Here is a 19,349-nt window from a genome sequence, read left to right on the forward strand (position 1 = left end):
TGTCCCTCATCAACCATTAACTCACCCTTTATAAGCCACGCCAACCTTCCAGTCCCCGCTGGATCGTTGAATCATCCTATATGAGATCATGCCAGCAAACCTGAACTTTCACTATTGTGAAGTACCTGTTTCAAATCAGTTTTTTCCCTGTCTCACCTCAGACCACCTCGCCCTGAGCCTGCACTGGAACCCGGATCTCATTCCCACTCTGACTCATCTGAATCTCCATCCACTCAAAATCACATTGTTTGTGCACTTCGATAAAATCACTTTATTGAAACTTAAACTCTGGTCTGCGCCTGAGTTTTGGTCACCGGTCCTGACAATTATTGTTGTGTGTCCCTAATAATGCAGAGTCACAACTCTCTTTTTCTTTGAGGATCTGTGTGTCTGATCGGTGCCCATTGCACTGGCTGACCTCCAGTGATAGGGCCACTACAGACTGGCTGAGGACCTGGGCTGGTCTATATAACTTCCAGGATGCCACAGCTGACGGATGATCAATGCTTGATCTCGGTCTTCGTCTCACACACTTTAGGTTCACTATGTGAAGTCCAATGATTGTGGTAGTTTGGAGTTTTTGCCAGGCAGCATCATCCTGTTATGAAAAGTGAAGCCAACGCTGAAATGCCTTAAACTTGCATACTCTCTACTGGCCCTCTGGCGACTCCTCTTTGATTGTATAGAAGTAGTTGAGAAAAAGACTCTCTCGATTCATTATCTCAGTAAACATTGGAAACATGAGTTTATGGTCTAAATGGCTTGTCTTCAAGTCTTCTTCAATCCAGCATGTTTTTCATTTATTAATTGATGGTCGATTTAAAGTCAAACGGACCAGAAAGCAGGGGGTGATTTAGGGGTGGGGCTTACCTGCTTATTGGCAGGTCGTTACCATGCTGCCAATGCAGTAAGCTACTAAGATGACTAACACTTAGCTGTAAAGTTGACCTTGAATTACAAAGCTAACATTTTTTAGCAGCTTCACACCAGAATCCAGATGGATCCAGATCCAGTAAGGTTGTTCAGGGTGCTGCTCTGCCGCTTGTGTTCATCAGATCCACCCGTCGCTCCTCCACAGTCAAAATATGGTCACTTCCTTCACTGGTTGCAAAAACTCCAAAATGGGACAGGCAAAATCCAAGATGGCGACTGTGCTGGAAAATGTATACATGCAGCACATTCCTTTGGTCTTGACAGTTGTCCCCTTCAATGCCAGTCAATTTAAGAGTCTGTGTAAGAACTTCAGAAAAGCTGCTTGGAAACTTTAAAAGGTCTATGGTTGAAGCATGTTGACAAATATATATATGAAGGAAAACAGGGAGACTCAGGGCGCCCAACCTTTTAATGGTATATGATTGATTGTGTGCCCATCTCCAGATGTGAAATAAGGCTCAGAAAGACTTGTTTCTCGATTATTTTTCATAGAAATTGCCTCCACTGCAACGGCCATAATTCAGAACTCAAGGTAAACCAATAGGTGACGTCCCAATGACTATGTTCACTTCTTAAATATGGTCGCGTTTTATCGCCATCCTGATTTGTAACCTTACATTGACATCATCCAACTTTATGCACAATTGAATGTTGTTGTGTCCTAGTCTGCATCAATAAACTAGCCTATTTGTTCCACTCATCCACTCTCAGTTTCCTTGTCCTTGTGTTGTGCTCCAACATCCCAAGACCAGGGAGGTAGCATGCAACATCCCTGCCTCGCACTCCTCTCTTGCACAGCACGTTTTCTCATATTTTAGATGTGCATAAAAGCTAAAATGTCACATTTTCAGCACCAGGCATTTTTGAATGTCACACTTGGCCCAGGTAGCCAATTTAGAGGTGGGCTTTACTACTTAACCACTTCCTTCCTGTTTTGATTTCCTGTTCTCTCCTCCTCATCCAACAGTAGAGCAACATCTCCACATCTGCTTGAATCCACATTTGATCACCTGTTTGATTGCAATATTAACCAACACATTTTGACAAGGCTGAACCTGTTGAGAGGCCTTACAGCGGGTTCACACCGGCCGCGGAGCGCCGCGAATAGGCGCGTAGTGGAGCCCGCTTCCATTCGGCGCCCCTGTTAAGCGATAGTGTCGTTCACACCAGACGCGGAGCGCCGCGAATAGGCGCGGCCCTCCCGCGCCGTGAAGCGATCGTTTCGGCGTCTGCTCTATTTTTTGCGCGTGCCGCGAGCGAATGCATCGATTCTGGCAGGAAATCACACAGAGAAACACGAGACAATCCGGTCAATTTTCAAAATAAAAGCAATTTTCAAAATAAAATACCGCGATTGACAAACGCGATCATATTTGTGTATCTAAACTCGCACTGGGAAACAGGAAGAGACAATACATTTAATAAATGTGAAGAGTAGATAAAAAAAATATGTGTATTTCAACGGTAAATCTGCACTACTACTGTCTACTACCATACACACTCTCTCTGTCTGTGTGTGTGTGTGTCCCTCTCTCTCTCTCTCGCTCTCTTTCTCTCTCTCAGAGAGAGAGAGAGAACGGATAAATACAAGAAGTGTACAAACTTCTTGGTTACAGAAACATGGCGTATTAATTTTATGGGGTTTAATGGAAAAAAATAGCTCTGAATGAACAACAGCTGAGCAGAAGCGCTTGTCGACCTTCGCGGAGAAATACCCGTCTGGTGTGAACAGGGGGGCAGCGGACCGCGCGTGATTTTCATCGGCGCGCCGCACCGCCAGCTTCTCTTGCAAGTTGCTGGGTTTGAGTAAGTGAATACTGTTAAAAGAGCATTGACACAAAAACATTTCTCACCTCTAGGATTTCTCACCTCTAGGAAATCAAAGTTGCAGTCAGGGTGCTGCTCCAGACTGAGAGTCCCGAATGCAAAGGTGATGAGCAAGCTGGGCTCCACTGTCACTGTCCAGTAGCAGTCTCGGCTAGGTGGGTAGTTTCCAGGGTAACCAGGTGTGTTGATGTTGCCATAGGGGGTACTTAGTTCACCTCCGCACACTGAGATGACAAGGAGAGTTCAAACTTTAAGGGTTCAGAGGTTAAAGCCAAATAACAAGCAGCATTCACAATCTTTCCTCCACTGTGTATGTATAGGGGCCCAAAACCTAGTTCTTTCATTCTGAATTGTCATTTGATGTTCAAGTGGTTCAGTCCTGCTGCTTATTTCTTTCCACTTTTTTTGTAGTATCTTTTAGATTTGCGTGAAATGGCTTGTTCAATTCTCTTCGGTCGTCATTAATGTAGCTGATGTGTTTTATCCAGCGACTCTTTTTATCAGCAGGAAGAGAACGAAGCAGCGAGACCTGTTAGCGTGAGTAACGTTACATCCTGGTACCTTACCTCACTGTTGTTGGAAACTCTTTACTAGTCTGATACTTCAACAGTTAGAGCAATTAATTAGACTTTATTGATGTGTAGAATAACTTTTAAATCAATAAACATCATAGGTGTAAATTATGGCATAAAAAAGGATTAGTCTCTCTCTGTTGACTATGGTCCATTTTTATTTAAAAATAATGCCCCATAGTGGACATTGGAAGGGGTAGGGCTTAGCCCCTTTATATTGTTGCTCTTTTAGTAGGTCACTGTTTTTGTTTGTCGTTTTTCTAATGGAATTATATGTCATGTGGGAGTTCACTAAATGAAAACTGATGTACTCATAAACCGAACCAAACCTGTTCAAACAGCCCTACCTGGGTCCTGAGATTGCCAAGCAATTGTGAAACCACCAGCACTGACAGAGTGGTCAGAGCGAAACCAGAAGTACAGGGAATTGTGGGAGCTGAAAAGCTCCTGTGGGTTATTTTGGCCACAGTATTTTCCGATCATGTAAGCAGAGGCGCTATCCCCATCATGAATCTGAAGGAAGTCATAATTGCAGTTGGTGCTGCTCTCCAGATCAAAGAAAGGAAAGGTGATATGCAGAATCTAAAGGAGAGAAAACAGGGTTAGAAGGAGCTTTGTCAGCAGGCTGTTGAAGTCTAACACTCCCTCCAACTCACTCCTCACCACTCTGGAGAACGACAAGTTATCCAGCTAAATAGCTACCAAGCTAAGGTGGCTGGTCAATAGAGGGCACTAGGGCGCTGCCCCCTCTGTCCCACATGAAGACGAATCAATAGCCCTTCATTGAATAAAACGTTTTTAAAATTACTTAGACAATGACTCAAATGTATAATATGCAATCTACAGTAGTGGCTGTTTCCAGCCTGGGGGTCTTTTCTTTGCCTATTATATCTTGTTATAAGTTTGACATGCGCAATTTACTCCTCTTCAATACAAGAGATGGGAGACTGCAGGGTGCTGGTTATCTGCGCCTGCCTGCCATAAAAACTGTCAAGCAACTGACGTTGAATGCAGCGAGTCGGAGTCACAGAGAAAGTTGAGAAAAGAAAATGGCAAGGAAAAGGTCACTCATCTACAGCAATAATGAGATCAGGAGCTGTTGCGGTGCTGTGGCTTAATTTGTACGAGTTTTTCACAGGGAACATCTTCAGTCGACTGGAGGCGTATTTATACAGAGATTCCACCGTAATCACGGAGAGAAGAGCCCTAGATACGCCACGACCACACTGTTGTCTCCTTTTACAAAAGCATTCCAGCTTTGCTGAACCAGAGAGGCCGTGACGTGTAACAGGTCATCGTCAATGGTAGTGTGATGCATTAAATAAGTGGGTGGTTCTGCTTCAGATGCTCATCACAACTCTGATGACGACAGGTGAATCTGAACTATGCGTCTCAATATTAAAAAGAATCAAGACCTTGCTCAGGAAGATGTCACAAGATGTGCTTAACCGTACCATACTGGTGGTAATATTTAATAGCACATTTAGCACATTCTCTTGTGTTCCTGGATAACTATCACTAAAGGAAAGATTCACCAACCACCACTGACTTGATACCTAACTAACTAGCATTTGTTGTCACCATAATAACTAACAACAATCGCCATTTTCTTCAAGTCACATGATCAGTGATAACAGTTCAAAAGCTGTCCTCCTCATATTCTATGTCTGCCCAGCAACATCCAGCAGACTAAACCAGATCTCCAAGGCCAAAATCACGAGCTGACCAGAAACAAGACCCCAATTAGTTGATAAAGTTTTTCCCTGATTGCATTAACATGTTTATCGTGAGGCCATCATATTATTATTGCACAAAATCAAATGTAATGCTTCCAGTGCTGTTGATGAGCTCTGCAATGCTACCAACATTGTGGTCCATGCAGAGGATCTCTTCCGGACCGTATGTGGATACTTCCAGTCTAGAATGACATTACAGATACAAAGTGAACTAATGAGACTGAGAGAGACTGTGACTGACCTTGTTAGGGTCAATGCGGATCACCCAGGCACAGCTGACCCGGTGATCGTATTCATCATGACCTGGAGTGTTGGGATAACTGAAGGAACCAGCAGGGCCGTTCAGGTAACCTCCACACACTGTGAACACATATACATAGATTTATTAAAATATACTACACTTTATTGAATGATGATCAAATATTTAACGATGAACCTCCAACCCACTTTGTCCAGCTGAAAACCAAATCTACCTGTATATTAATTAGTGTTGTTTATTGATTGAGGTACATATTTAAGTCTTTGAATTCTACATTTTTATGAATATACATAGTGAACGTTCTCTACTGGTTAAAACCTATCAATTGACATTGAATTTTGCTATTAGCTAATTGGGAGTCTGGCAGCTTTAGATTGAACCTACATTGCCGTCTCTGCAGACTGTGGAGAAAGGAGTATTAGTTAAAAGTAGCAATGACCCTTTCAGGTCACCTGTTAAACTCTTATGCAAATTGCTATTGCTAATCACTAGCATACTGACATCCCAGCCTTAAATGTTAACTCAAATTCACAAATGTTTATAAGAGTTTAAACTGGATTTGTCAGTCTGAAGAGCAGACCTTTACAGCATTTACTTAACCATAATCATAAGAATAGCCAGCATGCTAGCGATTAGCATTAGTACAATTGATTTAGTCCAGCTACATGTGAACGTAATGTCAAACAAGCAACGAATGAAGTGTATGTGCTTCATTTGAATCATGTTGTTTTGTGAAAATCTTTCAGCGTTGAGATTCTCCCCCTGTCATCACTGCTGAATCAGAAATGGAGAAATGGTCACCCAGAGCTCTACAATAGTATTTGTCACAGCATTAGCATAGCCTTGCACCAACAAATCCAGACCCCATTCAGAAAACAAGCATTTTAAAAGTAGTTAGCGTGTGGTCATGCAGACAGACCTAACAAAGCATGACTTTTTACTGATCACCATCATTAAAGAGTTATTTCAGTATCTTTTTCATCTGGTTATTGATATTAAATCAGAGATAAATAGTTTATTCTGGGTTCCTTGCTCTGGTGCAACTAGTGTGAGTAAACACAAATGATCTTGTGGTCAAACTTTGCATTTGGTGTGAACACACCTTAAATGTAGCATGGAAGTAGCAAGCTAGCTAGCTAACTTGCATCCTCCAAGCTTCTTCCATTCATCGCTCTCCAGAGCTTCTGTTCCTGACCATACCTTGCTGTGGTGTCTGGCAGAGTGGACCGGTCCACTGGGTGGTGCAGGTACATGTGAATCCATCAATGTTGTCATTGCAGGTTCCTCCATTCAGACAGGGGTTGCTCAAGCATTCATTGATATTCTGGTCACAGTTTACTCCTTGCCAGCCGGAGTTGCAATTGCAGATGTAGCCAGCAGCTGAGGTGGTGGCCTGTCATAGCAGATGTTCACTGGTCAGATATTGTCAATTTCTTTTGACAAAGAGAACACTAAATCAAGTGAGGATTTCTCATGCATCAAATCAGAAAAGTCATTTAACATCATTCAGTCCTTGTTTTCAGTTAAAGGCCCGCAAAATAGGAATACTGCCATCTGAAATTATTTCAAAGCTTTCAGTATGAAGGCTGACACTAAAATTAATGGGATAATATGCTTAATTATCATTTTCAGTATTTGTTTTAATTACTACTTGTGTCTGTTTATTGTTGTTCATTTGGTTGCATTGTATATTTTGGTTTGCATTCTATTTCTTCCCTGTCAAATAAATGAATACAATCAAATCAAAAAATGATGTGCACCCCTTTCAGTCAGCAAGCTAGATCGCATTTCATGACAAACGCCATTAATCCTCAGTTCAGTCAACTCCTGCTCTCTGTGTTCATTCTCTCTATTTAAACCCAGCAACAACCCGGGGTGCTGAAAAAAGAAGAGTCATAGTTCAAGAGTCAAGACAGCCTGGTCCAAAAAAATGGTTTTGGTCCTTATAACTAATATTCCTTTTCATGACAACAGAATTTTTAGATTACTCAAAACTGTGGCTTCGATACATTACTCTGTGTACAGGTATATACCCTGGCCTCTGAACCTAACTCTGAACTCTGACCCTAACCCTGAACTCTGAACCTAACTCTGAACCTAACCTTATATTAAAATTAGTGGTGGGCCGTTATCGGCATTAACGTGCTGCGTTAACGCGAGACTCTTATCGGGCGACAAAAAAAATATCGCCATTAATCTATTCTCAAAGTTGGGTTGGGAGCTGGGTCTATATTAAGCAATAGTAATGCTCCGAATATTCCGCCACTGAAAATTTTCGTCCGAAATGGCCCAAAAGAGCATTTTCATTTTCCGGCCAAAACACTTTCATCACCGAAACAACACGGCCGAAACAGACAGTTGTGATGCCGCAAACAAAAACCACGGCCAGCGCCCGCTTGTCTGGAAAAGCGCCAACATGTCTGCGGTGTGGACGTTTCGCTGAGATCTATTCGGATCCTCTGCACTTCCTCGGGACTGTGCTTGATCTGCGTTATAAAGATCATTACTTGGATGTGGGATTAAAGCAGTGTTGGGGTTGTAGCAGGAGCAGATTTGGTTATCAACAGTTAATTATTAATGTCAATATGATTATCGATATTAATAATTATATTTAATATATTATCATAATATAATCATGAATAAACGGGGCACCACCCTGGGATCAGGGAAAAGATAACCTAAAACTGTATTCAGTCTCAATATAAAAGGTTTTATACTCACATGCCAAGGATCGTGATCATTGGCATAGAAGCATAAAAACAATCTAACAATTAAAAAGGCGTGAAATTCAAGTACTAGCCTTCACAACCTGCTGTTATCCAGTGACATATACACAACAAGCACAAGAGACCGCTAGTTATAATATAATAAGATTTATTAAAATCAGTAATAGTGATCACAATCAATAACACTGCAATTAACAAAGCCTTATTACCTAACTACCTAACACACAAAACTAAGCTAAACAGAAGGAGAGACACACGTGGAGTGTGTGTGTGTGTGCGTGTGTGTCGAGAGAGAGAGCGAGAGAGAGAGAGAGGGAGAGATGACCGGGTGCGGCCACCAGATGGAGCTATTCCTCACAGCGTTCAGGGGCGGAGCCACTGACGTCCGATGGAGTAGCGAGAGGGAGAGAGAGAGAGAAAGATGGCCGGATGCAGCCACCAGTTGTAGCTATGTCCTTAGCGTCCGCCGGGAACAGCTGGCGTACGACAGGTGTGCGGCGTATGTGTGTGTGTGTGTGTGTGTTAGCGGGACACAAACAAAGAGAGAGAGAATGCGCAAGCGATATTCTGAGGCTCAGAGCTATCACACGGGCGCGCGTGAATGAACTGGCGTTTATTCCGCGAGACCGGTCTTTTAACTGATAGTAGAGGCTTTCTGAGCTTGCGAATATGGCTGAGGTTAGTCGAAAACACTGTTACAGAAATCAACCCAGCGGCGTGGGTACACGATCAGCATTCAAATACAGCAGCACATGAACAAACGGACTCGGCGGTCCGCGATCAGAACTTAAAACACATTAACAAGAATTACAAGCATGTCCTACACTATCAAATCTCTGCTTCTGCCCAGACAAATATCCTCTTACTTTTGTCGATGTGAGATGCGTCGATGTGAGGTTTCCGTCCCGTGCGGTGATGGCGTTCCTTGACGGCGGCAACGGACGGCAGTTTGCGGGCGCTCATTCGGCGCCGGATCCAATTAGTTGAAGAAACCGTATTTTTTCCTTCTGCAGGCAACGATGAACAATCGCGGGGCTCGGCGATTTAGTCAGCTGATTTCAGACAAAGACGGGTCGAGTTATCCGTTCTGCTGGAAGCTGGGACGAAGAAAGTGTTTTCTTCGTTCCGCGGGAACAGGAGAGTCGCGCTGTCGCGGCGGTCTCCTCGGGATCCAAAATGATAAACAAAAGAAAAATAAAACGAATAGAGAAAAAGAGGGGTAAAACAGTCTGTTGCTCGTCCAGCGAGTTTGGGGGAAAGACTGCGGCCTAGGACAAAGAAAAACGCTGCAGACATAATGTTCACCTCCTGTTGTAACGTGGGTCACGGTGGAGAGAGGAAGTTCTTCCGGCGGCGCCGGGATTTATAGCTCACGGCTGCTTCAGGGGACCCCCTGTGGTCCCCTGCAGTTGTCAGCCAATAGGGCACCAGTTGTGTGATGTCTCACCTCGCACCCGGGTGGTGGTTGTAGTTTTTTATTTCCTTTGTTCCTTTGTCCTGGCCGCATGTGTAGTCCTACCAGTGAGGTCCCAACAGCAGCGTGCACGAGAAATGATCCAGGCACGATTGATGCGGAGTCCCCGCTTGGAGACAGAGAAGCGCACAGCGCAGGAGAGCAGAGTGCAGAAAAAACGTGTCTCTCTGCGCCTAGATTAATCTAGATTAAAAAAGATAATCTATGCCCACCACTAATTAAAATCCAGTCTCCAGGCACACCTCATTCTAGTTAATGAGGTACTGATTAGGTGATCACCTGAACCAGATCGTATTTAACAAGGAAAAGTATAACATCAAGGACATGAAGTGACCTACAAAAAGGATAGAAAATGGCAGCTTGGGTGGAGTGCACAAGGAGGATGGTTGAAGCCAGAAAAAAGCCTCTCATAAATGAGAAGCAAAGATGAGCCAGGCTGAGGTTTGCAAAAGACCATAAGGACTGGACCGTAGAGGACTGGACCGTAGAGCACTGGATCGTAGAGGACTGGAGTAAGGTCATCGTCTCTGATGAGTCCAAATTTCCGCTTTGTCCAACACCTGGTGGTCTAATGGTTAGACGGAGACCTGGAGAGGTCTACAAGCCACAGTGTCTCACACCCACTGTGAAATCTGGTGAAGGATGGAGATGATCTGGGGGTCCTCAGGAAGACTGGCATCAGGCAGGTTTGTCTCTGTGAAGGATGCTTGAATCAAGACCAGTACAAGGTCCTCCTGGAAGAAAAGCTGCCTCCCTCTGTTCTGAAAATGTTCCACAACACTCAGGGTTGGTTCTTCCAGCAGGGGCCCATTCCAGAAAGTAGGTTTTCCTGAAACTCTAACTTTGTTAACCCTGAAAGGAGGGATACTCTGAGTTTTCTGTTCCAGAAAGAGAGTGAACTCAACCTTTAGGTCAGTTACCATAGTAACTGACTCTGTGAACCTAACCTGCTCGCTGGCAGGTTTGCTTCAACATACCCTGAGTTTCTCCCTACATGTCTCCGCCTTTTTCTGAAAAAAAATTGCCGTCCTTTCCTCGTCACCCTAATCGATATGGAAATAAAAGTGATTCTAGCAGCTTTACGTCGGGAGAGCATTTTGATTACTTAGAAGGAAATTACCGCTTTTCCTACCAATCACATATCTAAACAATATTCTCCAACATTTTCACATTTTCAACATTTCATATCACAGACATAATGCAGATTCTTTGCAGAGCTCTTTAGATTTTTTGCGAACGGAAGTTCTCTGAAAAAGGTAATTTCTTTCTTGAAATAGCCACTTATATTTACTGTTTAATATGTGAAATATGATTAAAATCATATGCCTTAGTCTACGTATTTGTGCAATATTCTTAGGCTTAATTTTCAGCTGAAGCCAGTTTCTATTTGTGCCTGGGGGGATTACACCTACATGAAAATGAGTATTTGTTCATTGCGCTACTTCGTGAACCACAGGAGTTGAACCCTGCATCATAGGCAGTGTCACTCTGTTTAGCTGAAAATAAAGACATATCAGCTTTAGACCAATCAACTGTTTCTTTCAGTTATACACATTAAAGGGATAGTTCAGCATTTTGGACATAAGACCTATTTTCCAAGTGAGCCGGTGTGTTCGAGACGTCTGGAGACTTTTTCAAGAAATTTCATTCAGTTCTTCTAGTTGCCGAGCTCGCTTGTGCTATAGCTAGCGCGAGTCAATGGTTCTTAGCTAGACAAGCATTAAAAACAGTCTTGCCCACTCCACAGTGCACCCGAGGCAAATCCATTAAAACACTAGACTGTCGATGTACATATGTGTGTTGATAGAATAATATTTGAAACAAAACTAACCTTGCATCACATGAATCATCCATTTTTTGAGGAACTAGTTTCTCAGCAGCAGCGGAACTTTACTTTGCTCCGTCGGACTCAAAACTCTAAGACGCGCAGCCCGAAATACTGCCCGTTAATAGGCAATCGAACCGGGCCAAACTGTCGGCACTTATACCCCCAAGGCTGTCTGAAAAGCCCTCGGAGCTCACTCAAACACCAGGCAGCCCACGGCCACGCGAAGCCACAATTACGCACCGCGAACCTGGTCCGTCCGGAGAACCGTAAACCCTCGGACGCGTTGCAGGGATTCCCTCCGGTAAATAGACACATGAACACCGCCGAATATTCAGGCCTCGTGCCCTCAGAGCTGGGTGAAAAGCCCTTGGTCCTTACTCAAACACTGGGCAGCCCACGCGAATCCACACATGCGGACTCTCCGTCAGACTTAAAACTCTAAGGCGCGCTGCTCGCAATCCAGCCGGTAAACACGCGGCTCAACACCGCCGAACTCTCGGCACTTGTGCCCCCAAGGCTGTCTGAAAAGCCCTTGGAGCTCACTCAAACACCAGGCAGCTCACGGCCGCGCGAAGCCACAATTACGCACCGCGAAGCCGGACCTCTGCTTCGTCCATAGACCCGTAAACCCTCGGACGCGCTGCGGGGAATCCCTCCGGTAAATAGACACAAAAACACCGCCGAACTCTCGGCCCTTATGCCCCCAGACCTGGGTGAAAAGCCCTTGGACCTCACGCAAACACCGGGCAGCCCACGGCCACGCGAACCCACAATTACGCACCGCGAACCTGGACCTCTGCTCCGTCCGTAGACCCGTAAACCCTCGGACGCGTTGCGGGGGATTCCCTCCTGGCACCACCAGTCTCCGTTTGTTCGGTCCTGGTTCTCAGCTCCAGCGGGGGCTATCTCGGTCTCCACAGACGCTCATTCACGTTCTGCCCTTTGAGCATCCCTCTCGCGCAATTCTTCCTCTGTATATTCAGGCTCGTACAGGTACGGTTGGGTTTGGGTGGAAAAAAACTCCTCATCAGAGTCTTCAAAAGTTTCAGTACCGGTATATTCTACAAAAGTGTCCATTTCTGTGAGATTGAAGAAACTAGAACTGCAGGCTACTCTGCGTCTGTAGCAATGACAGCAGGTAAACAAACTATTATAGAACCAGTAACTTATAAGTGCTAGGTGATATCACTCCGCCGCTGCCATAGCCTACTAGGAAGTATGACACGCTGCTGCTGCTGCTGAGACATAAATCCTTAAAAATGCAAGGTTGGTTTTATTTCAAACATTCTATCAACACATGTACATCGATAGTCTGCCGTTACAATGGATTTGCCTCGGGTGCACTGTGGAGTGGGCAAGACTGTTTTTAATGCCATGCTAGCTAAGAACGATTGACTTGCGCTAGCCATAGCATAAGCGAACTCGGCAACTAGAAGAACTGAATGAAATTTCTTGAAAACGTCTCCTTACATTTCGAACACACCGGCTCACTTGGAAAATAGGTCTTATGTCTAAAATTCTGAACTATCCCTTTAAGTTGGGCCGTTAGTGTCCACCACGCCAACTATCTCTACTTTGATGCAGTTACGCTGGTCCGCTTTCTAAGGATGAGCTTGTTTTCTTCATAAACACTCAGTAATATCTAATAACACTCTCCCGGTTGCCATGGTGAATCGTAGTATCGGAGCTCTATTGATGATGGCTTTGTAGAGTCGGCAAGCACGCGCGTAACTCAGAGTTCTGGAACCGAAAACTCAGAGTTGCCCATCTCAGAGTTGGTTGACTCAGAGTTCAGGGTTAGGTTCAGAGTTGGGTGAACCTGCTTTCTGGAACGGGCCCCAGGACAATGCTCCATGCCACACTGCCAGGTCCATCAAGGTGTGGATGGAGGACCACCAGATCAAGACCCTGCCATGGCCAGCCCTATCTCCAGACCTGAATCCCACATCAAGAGGAAGATGGAGGTCATCAGTCATCAAACAAAGCCAGGCTGATTTAATGTTGCACCAGGAGTGATATAAAGTCACCCAAGAGCAATGTGAGAGGGTGGTGAAGAGATGCCAAGATGCATGAAAGCTGGGATTAAAAATCAGGGTTATTCCACCAAAATTGATTTCTGAACTCTTCACATTAGTATTGTGTTGTTTAAAATGATTATGAACTTGTTTTCTTTGCATTATTTGAGGTCAGAAAACACTGGATCCAGTCCAGTTATCATTTTTTAAATAAATGCTGTAAATATTTTTATTTGGATTTTGGAAGAATTGTTTTCAGTAGTTTATAGAATAAAGTAACAATGTTATACCTATAAATAGAAACATCTTTCTCATAACAGCCACACAGCATCCCACCATGCCTGACCCAGTGTTTCTCACACATTGACCAGACTATGGCGCACCGCTAATTTAGGCCGCCATAGTCTCAATAATCGCCCAAAATTATTTTAAAATTATTTTATCAAGGCAAATGGACATAAATAGCGGCTCTAATGATCGGCCTAAACAGGAGGGCAGCAGCGCTTATTATTAGGGCAAATCCTCGCGGCTGGTTTGGCTCATCAACGTTCTGTTTCCCCCATGTCGCTAATTGCCCGTCAATCGCTTTCTCGCTGAATTCTACTCGCTGGCAAAAATAATTCACTGCCGCAACTCTCTGTGGAACTCTCTGTTAACGTAAACTGTCAATCATCTCTATTCTACATTCTGATTGGTACTCGCATGGTACTCGCTTCACTCGCATCGCAGAAAGATACAATTATTTTATCTCCGTACCCGCCCACATCGCATCGCCTGTCCTGGCCACATTCCGCTAGAACACATTCACATTCCATTGAGAGTTGTCACTCAGAGATGGGCGAGTGGCGACGTATGTGAACGGGGCTTGAGTCAAAACCAAAACACCAAGGAAGGCTGAGGAATAGTCATTCACTTATATTATTATTAATAATAATAACAATAATAATAATAATAATAATAATAATAATAATAATAATAATAATAATAATAATAGTCATGATAAACTAATAGTATAAAGGCTCAGCACTGTGTTTTAGTCATTTTTGTTTTCATCTTTTTCTCTCTTTTGAATGCTTAAACTTCTCAACCCCATTTAGTATGTCAACATTTGTGTAAGAACCAGCAGTTTGTAAGAAATGGTCAGTAATTGATATGTCACATTTAGGTTCTCAAAATTCACCAAATTGATGCATTAAAATGAAATCTATTCAAAATTTTCTCCCGGGTGGGAATGCCCCCGGACCCCCCTAAAGGATCGCGAGCCCCCCCACCATAGTCTCCAAAAATCCTGTGGGAAACACTGCCTGACCAGCCACAAAAACTCACCACACACTGCCCATTGACACAGGGGTTGTTGGTCTGACAGATGCTGCTCGTCTGGGTGCAACCAGTCGGTCCATAACCACTGCCTATGTAGCCTGGAGGGCAGGTACATATAGGGAGGCTTGAGCCTGGTTGATATGGTTGGAGAAGTAGAATATATCGTCATGTTCCACATTATCTGAACACAAATTGTTGTGCAAATGTCCTTGAAACAAGTAGAGTTAATAAGGTTTATCAGTAGTAAGATAAGGTATGACACAAAAATACAGCATATAATCATATAAAGTATATAGGAGAATATGAACTGTTCAGCTCAGAACTGAAGAGGCCTCTTCGATCACAGGCAAAATGTAAATGATAAAGCTTTCAAAGATGACACTCCTGTGTCTGAGTCTTACATCAGGGTCCAGGTTCAGTGTTTAATTAGAACATCCTCTCCCCCAAAAAAGTCAACTTACCCTCCCTACAGCAAATCATGCTAACCTCTTTAATCAATTCAACCATAAAAAATAGTCCCTTTACAGAGGGTCAAAACAAAATGCAAAAGTTTTCAGAAGACACAAGCAATAAAAATCATGCAAATATTTGTTTTAACCTGGGCTGAAAGAGCAAGTGGCTAATGGGTGACAGCCTCCGTTGTTGGTAGCACAGAGATTGGCCTGCGTGCATGTTCTTCCATCCCCCTCATAACCTGCACAAATACAAGACTGGTCTTTAAAAGAGGCATATTTAAGTTGGGAGTTTCCCTGTAGGGCTGCATGATATTGGAACAAAACTGATATTGCAATATTTCTTCGCAATCTACTGTATATTGCAATATGAAAAACTTCCAATGTAGCCTCCTGTGACCATGGACTGTGTATGAGAAGTGGACATAGTCATCGTGATGTTTGTGGAGTAAGGCTATGAATCCTTGAGTGTGTCATCAGAGGCTGCTTAGGTTAGGAACTGGACAGGTCTTTTTATAATAAAAATGCCACTGTCCAGAATCCGCTGACTGCCGCGTCCGCTGGTATTCAGTAGTTTTGTCATCAGTGCTTTTGCGGTCATGCTGTCATCATCGCGCAGCAACAAGTGCCGTCTCTTGATATTAATTAGCATCAGCAGCGTGACAGACAGAAATGCATTTACATCCTGCGAAAGCAGCTTGGTGAGACTGATCATAGGCTTCATCACCGAGACATGTCCTCAGCTGGAGGAATTTTTTATTTATTTTTCTAAGCTTTCTACTTTGAAAAAACGGAAAGTTGACACAGAAAACACTGTGTTTTGACTTGTGGTGTGAGCGGTACTGGAGCGGAACCAGACCTTTTATAATAAAAATGCCGCTGTGTGTCTCCGTCCAAAATCCGCTCCGCATGTTCTCTGTGTTCTTCTCTATTGTGATGACTTGAGACGGCACTCCTTGAAAACAACATTAAGCCATGCGTGTGTCGTGATATGACGTGATGATGTATGTACAACGGCAATCGGCCCTAGGCCCATTTGGGCTCGAGCAGTGTCAGTGCAAATCGGCAGGGACCTCCTGTCGGGAGGCAATCGTGCCGAGGCACGGTACGGACCGAATGGCCCTGGTGCCAGTACGCCCTTAGTAAACACTTTGAGGCAGCCTATGGAATTAAATAAGGATTGTTTTTTGATAAAGCTGTGGAACTCTGAGTTAACCTATTTCTACCTGTATTTTTATGAACTGTTAAGCTGTTGAAATTTGAGTAAACCTATAACTTATATTTTACTTGATAAAATAAAGACAATATATGCACTCATATGTCGCTTGTTTTACAGTATCTGTCGCTATTAATGTGATGCTCATCATTTTCAAGACATATTTTTCTGGCCCCTCATTTTGGATAATTTCCATCAACCGGCCCTCATTCAAAAGTAATTGATTAGCCCTGTTCTAACTCATCTGGATGGCTGCGACAAAGCCACATGAACATTGACAACATTAGAATGAATGTTTTTGATAACGTTGGCTGTAAAAGGGTCTATAATTTGTGACCTTCGATGCGTGTCTGACAGTCATGCAGATTCATAGAACTGTATTTTCATATGTAACATTTATCTGCTCATACCTGGAGGGCAGGGACCACAGTGGAAGGAGCCCATGGTATTCAGGCATTGCACCATGGGAGTAGAAGAGCAGCCACCATTATTGATCAAACATTCGTCCACATCCCGACAGCTGTAGCCGTTGCCTTGCCAACCTTAAACATATTTGAGGAAATTAGAGACCATTTTCATTTATTCAGGCTACAAACCACATTCACAACACCCACTGTGGCAATTCACAAACACGAGTACACATGTATTTATCCATGTCCAATATGTTTTTGTAATTTTTTCTTTTTTCTTTCTTGGAATTTGATGTCCAGCTATACAGTAGCCAGTGCTACCATCAAGAAAAGGGTTGGAGCAGGATCAATACTATTTTAATAGGATCACAGAAGAATCACCACCTCACAGTTGTATGCCTCCGCCAAACAATCCAGTTGCAGTTTCCGTAATTGTATCCTGTTTGTGTGAAATTCTCATAATTAGTATAGCAGGTCTTGAATTATGAGAAAAAACTGTTTTGTTAGGTCTCAGGGACCTTTGACCACAAAAATCAAATCAGTTCATCCTTGATCCGGGTGGACATTTATGCCAAATTTAAGAAACTGGCTTAAGGGTTCCTGAGATATCGCAGAATGGACCGAGACAAGATGGTCTAACTACAGTACATTTGAGCCAGCAATGGGGATTCTCATCATTCTAATTTGCAGTCTAAAAAGAAAGGGCCATCCTGTTAGACCCTTTCTTCAACTTTCTAATTAAAATCCAGGACAGGGCTCTTTTTTAACCATTCAAGGCCGATCACACAGTATTGTTCTCCTATGGTATGGTGCGCCTGGCATGTATTCCTCTCTTGCGTCACGTGTTTTTTTTAAATGCCCATAAAAGTTTCTCAACTTGGAGTCGCACCACCTCTCAATGTCACCCTTGGCCTGGGGGGCTATATAAATAAAGCTAACTTTGATTTTAAAGTCCCTTTGGTAAACTCCTGTTGTTTTCAAATGTGCTTTACATATAAAGTAGAATTCTGTATTACAAAGTCATATTCAGTGCTTCATTGACTGCATTAAAACCTTGCAATGGCGGATGAGACCGGTTTATTTAGTCATAGCAGCCTCAGTCAGCATGAGAATACTGAGTAATGCTTCATGAGACCAGTTGTTATTTTGGTGTGAGTCAATGTAACACTCGGATAGAGAGTCTACCTGCTCTGGGAACGGTTCAAAACCAATTGGTTCCAGCCTTTCTTTTGGCAAGTGAGAGGGACCACTGGCAAGCTGCTGCCGCACCTCCACTGTGGTTTGTTTGATTTGCCATCTGTTACTAACTGCTCAACCTGCCTAGTCTCACAGTCTGATGCCGTGTTAGCAGTTCAAGAGGCTGGCCATCTCTGCTGTGCTCTGCTCCAGGATACTGTGCTATCCTGATCTGGTGTGCCTTACTACGCAAGCTGGATCGGCGCTGTATCAAGCCAGATACCAAGGCGTCCCCATGTATTACCGCCAACACGGAGGCTACCCCATCACGGTGCCTGCCTGCCGGCTAACCTGTTGCCTCACCTGAGTGTAGCCCTCTGGTCACAGCTACAACCACCACACTCTACTCCTCCACGCCCGCTTAACTGGATGTGAGGTTTCCTCATCAACATCCTGATCATCAAACCGCTGGAGTACACTGTTTCTCATCTCTTCTCACCATCATGTGGCTAATGAAACTCTTCATCTGGCTCGCTCTGTGTTTCACCATCACAAGCACCTCCCTGCCGCTGAAATACTGTGTGGAACTGCTGTGTCTCCTGTCCCACTTCAGGGCGCCATCTCTGCTCACTCACAGTGACATTCTCAAACGGCCAAGATATATACATCGTGGATCTGGTTGGAATTTTCAAGACAGACAACTCAACAGCAAGAGAAACATTCACTCTTACTGGTCCGCTGAGCCCCCCCTCATGCGGCCACTTGTGCAGCCACCTATACGCCACTTTGCTGTTTAAAACTTGCACTATTACTATCATAACTGTTATGATACTGGGAGACGTTAACATCCACATTGATGACCCTTCAAATGTTTTTGCCAACAATTTCATCTCATTTCTGGACTGCCTTGGTATCACACATCATGTTCACCTCCCAACACATAACAACACATCACATAAAAAAAACGTCACCCGGACTGCTTTCATCTACCGCCGCAACTTTTCCAGACTCCGCCCATCCCCGTCTCAATTGAGCACTGAAGTCTTGGTGCACGCATCCGTCTCATCTCGTCTGGACTAGTGTAATGCTGTTCTGTCTGGCCTTCCCACCAAACAGGCTTCAAATGGTTCAGAACTCAGCTGCCCGGATCATCACCCATACCAAAACATCTGACTACATCACACCAATTCTCATCCAATTACACTGGCTCCTTGTTTAATACAGAATTAACTTTTAAAACCTTCTACTCACATTCAAAGCCCTCCACAACCTAGCCCCCAGTTACCTCTCCGATCTCCTACAGAAGTACATGATCGCGGTTCTGATCGGGGCCTTAGATAGCCAAGTCCACCGTAAGACTAATTAATATAAAAGTAGTCACAAGCTAAAGTCATAGTACCATGTT

The 19,349-nt window shown here is 43.8% G+C and overlaps 1 protein-coding gene across 1 annotated transcript in view; it reads right to left on the minus strand.

Annotated features, from left to right (window-relative positions):
- cubn (cubilin (intrinsic factor-cobalamin receptor)) overlaps positions 1-19,349 on the minus strand; it is a gene marked incomplete at its 5' end in the record, with an annotated part of 190,573 nt that overhangs the window by 157,562 nt on the left and 13,662 nt on the right. The window contains 7 exons of the mRNA XM_084033641.1: positions 2,803-2,984; positions 3,680-3,914; positions 5,310-5,428; positions 6,528-6,720; positions 14,697-14,821; positions 15,289-15,384; positions 16,769-16,900. Coding sequence (XP_083889767.1) covers positions 2,803-2,984; positions 3,680-3,914; positions 5,310-5,428; positions 6,528-6,720; positions 14,697-14,821; positions 15,289-15,384; positions 16,769-16,900 — 1,082 coding nt within the window. The remainder of the gene's footprint in view (positions 1-2,802; positions 2,985-3,679; positions 3,915-5,309; positions 5,429-6,527; positions 6,721-14,696; positions 14,822-15,288; positions 15,385-16,768; positions 16,901-19,349) is intronic.

This window comes from Eutrigla gurnardus, assembly GCF_963514095.1.
Source record: "Eutrigla gurnardus genome assembly, chromosome: 18".
In the NCBI taxonomy this organism is placed as follows: domain Eukaryota; kingdom Metazoa; phylum Chordata; class Actinopteri; order Perciformes; family Triglidae; genus Eutrigla; species Eutrigla gurnardus.